Source organism: Pelodiscus sinensis, chromosome 3 (assembly GCF_052426305.1).
Source record: "Pelodiscus sinensis isolate ZL-2025 chromosome 3, ASM5242630v1, whole genome shotgun sequence".
Classification (NCBI taxonomy): Eukaryota; Metazoa; Chordata; order Testudines; family Trionychidae; genus Pelodiscus; species Pelodiscus sinensis.
Window position 1 is genome coordinate 37942308 of NC_143054.1, and position 14118 is coordinate 37956425.

General features: G+C 39.7%; 1 protein-coding gene across 2 annotated transcripts in view; it reads right to left on the reverse strand.

Annotated features, from left to right (window-relative positions):
• The window catches only part of TDRP (testis development related protein), a 41666-nt gene that overhangs the window by 3907 nt on the left and 23641 nt on the right, over positions 1 to 14118 (reverse strand). For both annotated transcript variants that reach the window (XM_075923573.2, XM_075923574.2), the window contains one exon: positions 7672 to 7775. In XM_075923573.2, coding sequence (XP_075779688.1) covers positions 7672 to 7775 — 104 coding nt within the window. The remainder of the gene's footprint in view (positions 1 to 7671; positions 7776 to 14118) is intronic.

Sequence of the window (14118 nt, forward strand, 5' to 3'; positions counted from 1 at the left end):
ACAGATGCAATAGCAGCACGCATGGATCCCAGTTTGCAGTAAATCATACTGATGTTGATGTGAGTCATGGTGCACTTTGAGAGCTTTGCCAGAAAAAGGAGGAGGAGGAATCTCCACTTGGCATGGAGTCACTGCTCGTGCAAGCCCTGGCACTGATGCAAGTGCAGCCATCAGTCAATCCTGTGGATAGAGTGGTATGCCACTTCTGGCGCTGTGAGAAGCACAGATTGGTGGGGCCACATTGTGATGCAGAGATCAGATGATCAACAGTGGCTACAAAACTTCTTAATGGGCAAAGCCACTTTCTTGTATCTTTGCAAATGGCTTTCCCCTGCCCTGAGGAGCCAGAATACACAAATAAGACCTGCTCTGACTGTGGAGAATCAAGTGGCAATTGCCCTATGAAAACTTGCAATGTGAGTCAGTGGGGAATCAGTTCAGAGCGGAGGAATCTATGGTGAGAGTTGTCATACAAGTAGCCAAGACGATCAATATCATTCTGCTATGGAGGGGTTATGATTCTAGGAAACATGGATACCACAGTGATTGGCTTTATCACAATGCGGTTCCCCGACTGCAGTGGAGTGCTAGACGGAACCCACATCCACATCTTGGCCCCCAACCACCTTGCCAAGGAGTACATAAACTGCAAGGGGTAATTCTCTATGGTGCTGCAGGTGCTGGTAGATCAGAAGGGCCATTTCACTGTCATCAACGTGGGATGGTCGGGAAAGGTACATGATGTGCTCATCTTTAGGGACTCCTGCCTCTTCCAAAAGATGCATAGTGGAACTTTTTTCACATACAGAAAAATCAGAATTGGAGAGGTGGAAATCCCTATTGCGATTTCTGGTGACCCAACCTACCCCTTGTCCATAGCTCTTGTACATGGGCAGCCTAAACCACAGCAAGAAATTCAATTATAGGCTAAGCAAGTGCAGAATGGTGGTTGAATGTGCTTGTGGATGTTTAAAGGGTAGATTTAGGAGTCTCGTGACTCAGTTGGACCTCAGTGAATGCAACCTTCCCTTTGTTATGGCAGGTTATTGTGTACTACATAAGTTTTCCCCTTGATCTCACAAAGATTATCTGTCAGGGTGGGGTGCTAAGACATTCCAGCTCGACACCAGGGTAATAAGGAGAGCACAGAATGAGGCAGCGCAAATCAGAGAGGCCTTGAAGAACAGTTTTACAAATGGCCAGTTCTGAGAGTCTTCCATTATGCTCTCAACAAGCTATCCCTGCATTCCCTGTTTGCGCCTTTAATTCCCGACCTCACACCTGCAGGAGAGAATGGCTTCACAGGAAAGTGCTACTTTCCTAGCTAGGGCAGGAGCCGGGAAAGGGGAGGGATAAAGGTAGCTTCCCTCTGTGTCCAGCACACACTAGGTCCAGCACACACAGCGTCCCAGAGAAGTGGTACTTCTTGAACGCTCCGGGGGTGCATATTGGTAACAATGGCCTCCCAGGGAAAGTGCAAATAACTTCCCCTCCTCCTTTATCCAGGTTGCCATGAGAGATATCAGTTTTCTCCAAATCACACAGAGTGATCTGGAGTGGATGCTGACTGAATGTGGCCAGAAATCTGGGCCTTATGCTGCAATTCTTCTGTGATTCAGTGACTCCAGACCACTTACTGGTGCTAGGTGCGGGAAGGTGTCCTACCGTGGAGGATGAAATAAAGCAAGCCTCCCTAAAAGCCTTATGAGAAGGATCAAAGAGTTCCTAGCTGAGAGCTTCATGGAGCTGTGCACGTAAGACTCCGGCTCCATCTCCAGATACATTAACAAGCTATTTCAGCCCCCCTGTGCTGAATAGGCATAGTGCATATCACACATCACACTACAAGTGGGCTAAGGCTGTTTGTAAGAGAAAATAGTGAAACCAAAAGTGCCCTCCCTGTGGTCAGTGCACGACTGGCAGAGCATCCTGGGAGGAGGAGACTGACTACAGTGTCACATCTTGGCTCTTGTCAATCACCAGCTGGCCAGTCTCCTCCTGTTCCTCACCATGCTGTCCTCTATGCTGATGCTAGGACTGTCTTGGCCAGACTCTACAGTTAGGCTTGGGAAGCTGGTCGGGCCTCTCCCATTCCAGAATGGCATCCAGCTGCTCTTGGAAGTAGAATCTCTGAGGTGCTGAACCAGATTGTCCACTAGCCTCCTTTGCCTTGTAACAGGACTTGACTCGGCACTGCTGAGCATCTCTGGAATGGCTTTTCTCCACCAGGCAGCTCACGATCTTGCCATAAATATCAGCATTCCTTTTGCTGGTTTGGAACTTGGAGAGAATGGATTCATCTTCCAACACCTCAATAAGGTCCACAATCTCCTGGACACTCCACACTGGCACTCTTCTGCCCCCTTGGGAACTGGAGCCCAGCGGAGAAATAGTCAAAGTGTTTGCTGTATCTGAATTGGTCAGAGTCATGTCTATGTGTGCCACAGTATGCTGCTTGCTCAGAGATGCGCTTGAAATGCTGGCTACATGGGAAATGAAATTCAAACTTTCCCAGTGTTTTCTTTTGTTCACCTGGAAAGCAGCAGAGGTGCAGGTTCTGGCCAGAGGGGGAAACCGTGGGGCTCCTCCTGGAAGCCAATAGCCTCAACTTTCGCCAACGCTGCATCTACGTTATCATGAACTCAACCGTGAAAGATTGGGAACAGCATTACTCCTTGTAAAATCAGGAATAACCAACATCGACTTCAGCGACTCTTAAGATTGATACGACAGGCTTGGTAGTGAGGATGCATCGTTTAGAAAATTGACCTTATGGAGCTAAATTTGATCTAAACTCCTAGTATAGACCAAACATAAGTGTAGGATTATGTTTTTAAGCTGAATGACTTTTTTAAAAAAATCCTTTGTTTCATTCAAAACTACTACACAATAAATATCTACATATGTAACAAATGCTCAAGTGTATCATTAAATTATTTATTACTGTTATATGGAACTTCGTTCTTATACTATATTTTCACATCTCCAGATACCAGAAAGGATAAGTTTGCAACAACTTTGATTGAGAGTGTGGAAAATTCAAAGATATCTTTGCAATTTTTTTTCTTTTCAACAAGAGAATATTTTTATCAACACAAACAAATCAAATGTCTACATTTTTTTCAGTATAAAGAAATCTGGGGATCATTTTTATGCACTGAAGAAGACACTAAGGCCTACAAGATGTTCCTGCAAGTTGTTCTGCATGAGTTGACTTCTCTGCTTTTGCTGAGCTTCCAAGAAGTCAACGGGAGCACTCAATGTGTAGGAGTCCCACCCAGTACTAACAACTTGCAGGATCTATGCCCTAAAAGATCATGAACAAAATTTGAAAAATAAAAAGGACACAAATACCACAAAAGCTTTTCAGGTTGACTGCGGAATACAATAAATCAGAACTAGAAAAGGAGGCAGGAGAGACAAGAGATTTTTTTCCACTAATTTCCAAGAAATACCCTGAACAAAGCAATAAAACCAAAGCCATCAATATGAGAAATATGAGCAATTTGAAATATTTTGTGCCACATGCCTTTGGAGTTAATGTCTACCATAAGTTATCCTTACATTAAACCAAAGTTTGCATCATTTTTTTTAACAAAGCCAAGTTTTGAGAAGTTAAATTTTGACTTTTTAAAGTGTGTTTATAGCCATTAATGTTTAAGGAACATACTGCATCCTAAAATTAATTTATTCCAGTTTCCTTTGAGCAGCTCATAGAGAAACATTAACTAATCTAAATTATTTTGACTTAACACATGCATAGGAAGTTGTTAAATTTCATTTTTTCTAATTAAGCAAAGTGTACAATGTTCATTCATAATATTAATATAACTGATACATTTTCAATCTATTGTGTTGCAAATGTCTTTCTATACAGAAATAGAAATAAGGTTGTGCAGTAAATTTTATATGTTAAAATTATGTGTGCTCTTTACCCAAAGCTGAGCATGCAGACACATTTACTAAGGTTAAAGTATCAGCCCATGATGGTGACTATACTATGCCAATATATCTAGGCTTCATTATTGTCAGCTTCAGAAAGAGCTGCTCACCAGACTACTGGTCCCAACCAGGTGTTATAATTCAACTGAATATTATTTGTATTTTTATTACATTATTTTTTGTCTAAACTTAACATTATAGCAGACAAAACAATTAGGCAAATTCAGCAAACATTAAATCACAGAGGTAAAAGGAAATACATTATACAAATGGCTGTCAATTGCCAACAAGCTTTAATATTCAGGCACTGTAATACTAAGTTTCATACATGAACTTTAACTCTACAAGATTATGTCTAAAAATATTTAATATGCATTGCAATGTTTTTAGTTACTAGCGTTCCTGGAAATATTTATATTATATTTTGGCAGCAATGCATTGCCATAAAAACCACTTTATGAAATTGCTGCTAAGTACTGTACATTATCAAAAGAAAGAGAGATTTTTTATAGTGTACTTGAAATAAATAATTTAGTCTTTTAGCTGTTTATAGGTTAATAAATGTAATATGTGTGGTGTATAACATTTAAAAATGCAAAATGTCATATGTTTATACAAGAAAGTTTATATAATTAAATAGTAAGACACAAAGATCGGGTACTAATGCTGATGCATACATAACCTTGGATAGTCCGTGAATTATGAAGTGAAGCAGATTCAAAGTATTATCCACTAATAATGCACAGTCAACTGTCCTTCTTGCATCCAAAGTAATCATTGAATTGAATAACTGAATCATTAAACTAGATGGGAGGAGGAGATTACAGATGAAAATTGCTTTAATTTCAGCGCACAACCTATGAAATAGGGAAATTATTAATATCCCCAATTACATAGAAGGGACTGAATATCAATACCTTAAGTAATCTTTACTCAGTTGTTAAAATAAAAAAATCTGTTGCGGCTATTTTAATCTCATAGACTCAGATTTTTAAGGTCATAAGGGACTATCGAGATCATCTAGTCTGACTACAGAACCTCCCCAATCCACTCCTGTAACAGATCTCAAATCTCTCTGACTGAGAACTCCTCTTGTCATCACCTACAGCAGGGGTAGCCAACCTGTGGCTCCAGAGCCACATGTGGCTCTTCGGAAGTTAATATGAGGCTCCTTATATAGGTACCAAATCCAGGGCTGGAGCTACAGGTACCAGCTTACCACTGGGCCAGAGGGTGCTCATTGTTCAACCCCTAGCTCTACCCTAGGTGCTGTCCCCCTCCAACCTTTCCCCCTAGGATCCTGCCACTTCTTACCCTCTCCACTGAGCCAGTCATACCCATTCTTCCCCCCTCCAGTGTCTCCCACTGAGAAAGAGCTGATCACAGTGGTCAGGAGAGAAAGGAGGAGAAGGCACTGCCAGTGGGCAGGATGTGCTGAGATTGGCTGGTGGATCTTTAGCAATGTGCATTGGTAAATTCTGGCTCCTTTTCATGTTTAGGTTGGCCACCCCTAGTCCTCAACTTAACCTATCCAGCACATTATCAAGCATCTACAACCAATCTTGGAAAATGACCCCTCACTCTCACATGCCTTGAGGGGCAGGCCAATCCTCGCCTATAGACAAATCCCTAGCTTCAAACAATTTTTTTCCAGCAACCATGCATTATACCTAAATCATACTCATCCAGGAACCCACCCATGCAATCAACTCTGGTGCCAACTCTGTCCACACATCAATACAAGTGACATTATCACAGGACCTAATCACATAAACCACTACATCAGAGGCTCATATAACTCCACTAATGTGATCTATGCCATCAAGTGCCAGCAATGCCCCTCTGCCATTTATATTGGCCAAACTGGACGGTCTCTACGATGAAGGATTAATGGACTCAAATCAGATATTCAAAAGGTAACACACAGAGAAATCTGTTGGGGGACATTTTAACTTGTCTGGGCACTCATTAAAGGATCTCAAAATGTCCATATTATTACAAGTGGATTTAAAAAATCAGCTTGAAAGGGAATCTTACGGAACTTAATTTCATGTACAAGCTTGATACCTACAATTGAGGTTTAAACAAACATCTTAACCTGTTACATTCCACGTCCTAATGACATAAAAAGCCAAACACCAGGTACTTAAGAGTACTTAGAGCCCACTCTACCAGATTAATTTAGCATGGACACGCTAACTGACTATTCTTTTCCCGTTTTTTCTCTTCTCCTTTCGCTCCTCATCCCCTCTCTTTCTCTACTATTTTTATAGAACCTAGACCCCTTAACTTCTATTCATCTGAAGAAGAGGGTTGTACCCGTGAAAGCTCATGATAGCATCTACATTTTTGTTAGTCTCTAAGGTGCCACAGGACTATTTGTTGTTTCTAAAGTTCTCTCTGAGTTATTTTAGTCCTCAAATCATTATTTAAAGGATTTCAAGTTACGGACAATCCAGTATTTACATTAGTTTAAACCTCCAAATGATACATGTCCCATGTTGCAGAGAAAGATGAAACACCCCCACTCCGGGTCTCTGCCAACCTAATCTGAACAATCCTTCCTAACCCCAAATCTAATTAGACGCTGCCTTAGATTTCCCAATGATGTTCTTATTTTTCATGGCTAGATCACATAGTTTTATATTTTATAAAAAATAAAATCAAGAGCTCTTTACAGAAAAAGAAACCTTAAAAGTGTAGTTTTACTCTGAAATCTAATTAAAAATGACAATGTTTTGCTATTTTTACAGAATCTCAGTTTCCATATCATGTGCGCTCGCTTTACAATCAGAAGATATTATGCAACTGGCAAGTCAACAAATTCAGCCTGAGAATTTGGATTAATCTGGGTTGTTTACGTGAGCATTCTCACATGACCATTCTATAAGCAAACTGGGCTCACAGTGACTGTGTAACTATTGTCTTCAAGTGCAACTTGACTGACCCTGTAACTGGATCTTAGTAAACAACTATACTAAATGAAGCACAAGAGTGAAAAAGTTGGATTCTCTCTAAGCTGTACTTGTGTTGTAGTACTATTAAAGAATATAGTCAAAACCTTTTTATTGTTAAACTGAATCTATACATGCAAGGAACAGATTGCTAGATTAGAAAGTATCACTTTACATAGTTGCTTTTCAGCATGTAATCACATTTTAAGTGACTTGGGAGGTTTTGTTTTTGCTTTTTAAGAGAAAGTAATATTGGCTTAGTTTCAGAGTGCTGCTATTGGTTATCCAGCACTTCACTGGCACTCCAATCAGTTATTTCATTTTGATCTATACAGAAAAATCAGACAAAAGCATTAAAAGTGGCTTTGGACTGATTTTTTCACTACAAAATAGAATTTGTTTGACTCAAAGGAGGAAAAACAGTGCAACAGATATTTCACATACACATCCTTCAGAGGCTTCATTCTGCAGAAAAAGGCTGTTACTCCAACTACATTTATCATCAATGTCTCCCAGCACATATTGATCACCAAGCCTATTAGAGCAGGCCTATATGTTTAAGTTCAAAGCTTAAATAAGAGATCAAATTTGAAGAATGCAAATTAACAGTTTAAAAAAAATATAAACCATTTAGCTTGCTGAAATTTTCAATAGATTAATATTTTTTCTAACTTGGTTCTTTTGGTCCTACCTTTACTAACTCCAGTGATCCTTCAGACATTATCTTTAGTTTTCTGATTTTCTAACTCACTTGCCATTGCTAAGTTTTCCTTACCCTTTTGATTTTGGAGGCTTGCACCCTGCTAGCAATTGTTGTTCATCATCTTTATTGAACATAGAGGTCACTTCTTTCCATCCACGAAAACCTGCACTCTGAACCTACACAAGGAAGTAAAAATACAAATGAAAATACATTATAAACTTATGTTCAGGTCTTTAAAAGCCAACTCCCCAATTGCAAGTATAAATAAACATTTTCCATCATCTTATACAGAATCTTTCACCTCCGTCCCCCATCTCTCAATCAGCCTTCTCAGAGAAAGATACTGCTTAAAGACACATCTCGGGACAGATTCACTGGTCCATTAAAGGGTACTTTGCACGTGAAAGCCAACTGAGATTTAGTAGTGACCAACTGAGATTTGACAGCTATCAGAGCACTTCTTTGGTCTCTGAGATATAAGTGTAGTAGGGCAGGACTGTGTTTCGTTTTGTCAGTACCCTGCCTATTACTATGGGACCCTGTTATTAATTGCACCACAGACATTATTGTAATAAATATGATTCATAATTGTATCAACACATTAACTATCAAATATTCCATTCACATGGGAAGTTATTCTACCTTAACTTTGCTGAGATCATCATTAGAGTGTACAGTACTATAAAAGTATGACTAAGTTGGACCACATATAGTTTTTCATGTCTTTTGGAAGTAGAAATACAAGAAATCAACAAGGCTTTTTGCCTCTCAACTTGCTTCCAGGTTTCTTTTAGATTTCATGTTCCTGGATTGTGTCCCAACAGAGTCACTAAACGAAGATGGTGATTTATACAAAAGACACACACTCATACATTCAAGTGCACAGGGTTGATTTATCGCAATACACTCAACCAAAGGCCAGGAGGGTAAAAGATGACAAATGATTGAAATGTGAAAGCACATGCATTTTAATGTATCCTACCACAAGCTACACATAATAGGTCTTAAAACTACAAATATATGTTACATGGTGTTTTCTCATTGCATGAATTAAACAGTTGTTTCTAAACAGAAAATGATACAAACAACATTTGTTATATACATCTATAACACAGATTAAGAGCAAGAGTTGAAACTTCAGATCAGGAATTGACCATTTGATCTACAAGAGTAATTGTTAGTCTCTACTTAGTTCAGTCACTGGCTCATGATGTTACACACACTTTCCCAATGTGTGCATCTATTTTCTTGACAACAGTAATATACTGAAGATCAGAAAATGTTGGTTCCGTACAAGAAAAATGGTTTAGCAATTAATGTTAGAACAATTAAATGTGTTCAACTGCAGGATAACTAGGATCTAAGTCTATCACATTAAAGTCCTGGGTTCTTTACCTGTAGTAATCTGGTGTGACAACTATGATTTATTTGTAAAATATACAGGCAGCTCATATATGACTGTTTTCTTGAGTGGTTAAGTGTATGGGAATAAAAGCTAGAATTGGTCAAAAATTGATTAAACATTTTGCCAATCAAAACAGAAATATTTTGAGGAAACTTATTGGTTTTGCACAAAATTTTGTTGGAAAGGTTTCTTGCGTCCAAACTGGAATGTCTGGTCTGAGATAAAGAGATCTCTCCAGAACAGCCAAGAATTCATCTCACCTGGCTAATTCAGAGCAAAGACTTGAATCTGTATTGCCCACTTTCTAGGTTAGTGCCCTAAATATTGGGCTATTGGCTATTCTGGCAGAGGGTTGCTTTCATTGAGTTTTCAAACACACACACACACACACACACACACACACACACACACACACACCCTCCAAAGGTTTCATTCCTACAACAATGAAAGAAAACAAAATTCAAAATATCAACATTTTCTGTGAAACAAAAATGTTTTCCAGTAAATCCTAATAAAACTCCCAGTAGTACACCTGAGATTTAAACTCATGAACTCCTTTTCATGGACCAGAAAACTTTCTCCTAAATTACCACGGTATTTAGTAGCAGACTCCCCCACCTCCCTTGGCAAGTCATATATTGTTACCGATAAAAGCTTTGCAGAATTTGATTTTTTTAAACTAATTTTGATGCGTATGTGTGTTTTAAGCTTTTTTTCTATTTCTACCAATTTAAATTTTCACAGTGGAGTGATCAGACAATAATGATGTACTGATTACAGGATTCAAAAAGTAAATAAATTTTATACAGCATTAAAACAAACAATCAATATCACATGACAAAAATGCAAATTAAATACCCCTAAACCAAACTCCAATAGACTCTAAAAGCAGCATTTTTCTTACTTTGCCTATCTGTAAATTTCAATGATCATTGCTGGAAATATTTTAATAGGTTTGTGTGTATATTACGAAATTGACATTTACTCACATTTGCCAATAAAAAACCAGTCCTTCCAAGCCTACTGAGAAATCCAGTAGGTGTGATGTGGTGTTTTTCTTTTCAGTTATGGAGAAAGAGCAAAAAATCATGACCCAGGCTACCTATATATAACTGATATTGTATTTATAAAAACATAATGAGCAGTAAATGGAGAAAAGCACAAATCCAAAAATATTTATATTTCTAAAGGATATCTGAAGAGTAGTAAGGCACTCAGTGAAACATTTTGAAAGGTCATTTTGCAAACCTCATAATTCTGTCTACAGAAATCCAATTTTCAAACAACTATAAAAAAGCCATAGTAGTCAACATTTGCTCTGTTATTTTTGTCATTGTAATGACATTTTTATAAAATAAATGTTTTGAAGTTCTAGTTAAACTGAAAAATTCTCACTCAGCCTTACCTATGAAGTCATGACCAGTGATTGCATAGTTAGTTTGCAAGTCTCCACTGTCAATGTAAAGGTCAGGAATAGGTACTCCCATCTTTACAAGTCGCTTTTCCATAAAGTATTGGGGGGGGGGGGGGCGAATCCAGTGTAAGGATAATTGGATGACTTGTAGCTTCTCAACCTCAGAGTATTGTTTCACATTAATGATGAACAGGAAACAATATAATTTCCAAGGTCTATTGGTCTCATTAGCCCAAACTCAGTTATATATTCAAACACTGACCTTTAAAATTAAACAAGATATAATTTAACAAAGCTATAATTCAACTAAAATCTCGTCTGACAAAAAACAGAATTCTATTAACTAAGACTATATTTGCCTATAATATTAGCCTTTTAGAAAGTTAACTTTGAAGTGGACCCATGAGGGGCCGGTATCAGTCTACCAGATCACAAACAACTGTTCACTAACTAATCTCTGAGACATTAAGCAGAAACAAATGAAGGATATCCCTCCACAGTCAAACACTGCATGAATGCAAACAGAGGTATGTGAAAGTCTGACATGTGTTGGCTGAACTGACCAAAGCCAGGAGCGTTCCCTTTAGAGAAAAGCCAACCTTAGCAGGACACAAACACTCTTCCCCTTTCTGACCCACAACTGCAGTCAGGCTTTTCAGCAAAAAGTTGTAACTTTTTTTTTCAAATGGGCAAAATAATGTACTTTCTATTAAATCTGATCACAGAAACGAGTGAACTGTTTGTACGGAAACAATTCCAAAAAAAGTCAGCCTGATATAGCTGGCTACCTGACAGAAAAATTCACCCCAAATGGTTGAAGTTTGGTAAAGTTATAAGTAACTGAAAACTGGGTCTTTTAATGGAATGTGTCAGGCAACCTTAACTAAAAGAGTTGCCAACTTCACCATCTGTAATTAATACATTAAGCTTTATTGCATGTATGAGTTTAAATAGAGTACCAAATAAAAAAATCTTTTATCTAATCAGGAACTTGCCCCCAAATACCAAAAGACAAGAAAAAATGTTTCTAAGTTGCTAACAAAAAGGATGCTCTGTGCTTCCATTTCCAATACACATGATACAAGGTGACTTACTTATTTCCTCACAAGACAGCTCGATTCTATCTTTTCCAAAACTGGCCTGTTAAGTCATTGGGAGAGAACCACCAAATTCTCTTTTCAACCATACAAAACTTCTAGCAGTGCTGTATTGATTCAATCCAGGGACTGTCGTAGTCATGAAGTACATGAGCAGCCTCCCAACAGGTGTATTTTTTAACTCTTTAGCAAAGATTTAATATTTAAAAGAAACTCACTGCATCATAGTTTTTAAAATAAATAATAAAGAACTGAAATGATTCTACAGATACTAAAAGTTGGAGAAAAAGGCAGTAAAGAGAAAAGGCAGGGGAAAATATTTCCTTAATGTATCTGTTTAACAAATTAAGAACATAAGAATGGCCATACTGGGTCAGACCAAAGGTCCATCCAGCTCGTTATCCTGTGTACCGACAGTGGCCAATGCCAGGTGCCCCAGAGAGAGTGAACTGAACAGGTAATGATCAAGTGATCTCTCTCCTGCCATCTATCTCCACCCTCTGACAAACAGGCTACGCCTACATTGCAGACTTCTTGACAAGAACTGTTTTGCACAAGCTCTGATGGCCATTTTAGCCATAGGGGTTTCTTGCGCAAGAAATTAATGTTTCCTGTCTACACTGCTTTCTTGTGGAAGAGCTCTTGCACAAAAGGGCTTATTCCTCGTGGGGAGAGGAATAACTCTTCCGACGCTGTACTATAAATTGACTTGCGCAAGAACGCGCGTGCAAGTGTAGACAGCCAGCAAGTTTTTGTGCAAGAACAGCTGTTCTTGTGCAAAAAGCCTGTAGTATAGACGTAGCCACAGAGTCTAGGGACACCATTCCTTACCATACTGACTAATAGACTTAATTAATGGACTTAACCTCCATGAATATATCTAGTTCTCTTTTAAACCCTGTTATAGTCCTAGCCTTCACAACCTCCTCAGGCAAGGAGTTCCACAGGTTGACTATGCACTGTGTGAAGAACTTCCTTTTATTTGTTTTAAACCTGCTGCCCATTAATTTCATTTGGTGGCCGCTAGTTCTTATACTATGGGAACAAGTAAATAACTCTTACTTATTCACTTTCTCCACACCACACATGATTTTATATACCGCTATCATATCCCCCGTTAGTCTCCTCTTGCCCAAGCTGAAAAGTCCTAGTCTCTTTAATCTCTCCTCATTGGGGACCCGTTCCAAACCCCTAATCATTTTAGGTGCCCTTCTCTGAACCTTTTCTAATGCCAATATATCTTTTTGGAGAGAAGGAAACCACATCTGTACACAGTATTCAAGATGTGGGCATACAGGCAGTCCCCGGGTTACGTACAAGATAGGGACTGTAGGTTTGTTCTTAAGTTGAATCTGTATGTAAATCGGAACTGGCATCCAGATTCAGCCGCTGCCGAAACTGACCAGCAGCTGACTACAGGAAGCCCGAGGCAGAGTTGCTCTGCCCCGGGCTTCCTGGAATCAGCCGCTGATCAGTTTTAACAGGCTGAATCTGGATGCCAGTTCTTACATACATATTCAACTTAAGAACCTCAGGTGTCCCCAAGTCAGCTGCTGCTGAAACTGATCAGCGGCTGATTCCAGGAAGCCCGGGGCAGAGCAACTCTGCCTCGGGCTTCCTGTAGTCAGCGCTGGTCAGTTTCAGCAGCGGCTGAATCAGGACGCCTGGGGCAGAGCAGCTGGGGTGCTGCCGGGTTGGTCCAGTAGCGCCCAGAGCGGCGCTACGGGACCAACCGGCAATACCCCAGCTGCTCTACCACAGGCGTCTGGAGAAAAGCCAGCAGACCAGGGAGACAGGGAGCAAAGCCGCGGAGCACACGTGCAGCGGGACAGCCGCGGCGCGTCTGGGCTGTTTTGCTGCCCGCGTGCTCCGCGGCTTTGCTCAGCGTCTCCCTAGTCTGCTGGGGGGGGCTCCTCCCCCAGCAAACCAGGGAGACGTGGAGCAGCTTTTCTCGCCCCGGAGGACGCGGGCGGCGGGACCGTGGCGCATCTGGGCATCCCACCACTCTCGTCCTCCGGGGTGAGAAAAACCCCGTTCGTAACTGCGGATCCAACATAAGTCGGATCCACGTAACTCGGGGACTGCCTGTACTATGGATTTATATAAAGGCAATAAGCTATTCTCTGTCTTATTCTCTATCCTTTTTTTAATGATTCCTAACATCCAGTTCGCTTTTTTGACTGCTGCTGCACACTGCGTGGATGTCTTCAGAGAACTATCCACGATGACTCAAAGATCTCTTTCCTGATTAGTTGTAGCTAAGTTAGCCCCCATCATATTGTATGTGTATGTATAGTTGGGGTTATTTTTTCCAATGTGCATTACTTTAAATTTATCCACATTAAATTTCATTTGCCATTTTGTTGCCAAATCATTTAGTTTCATGACATCTTTTAGAAGTTATTCACAGTCTGCTTTGGTCTTAACTATTTTGAACAGTTTAGTATCATCTGCAAACTTTGCGATCTCACTGTTTACCTCTTTCTCCAGATCATTTATGAATAAATTGAATAGGATTGGTCCTAGGACTGACCCTTGGGGAAACACTAGTAGTTATCTCTTTCCATTCTGTACCATTTTTTCCTACCCTTTGTTTTCTGTCT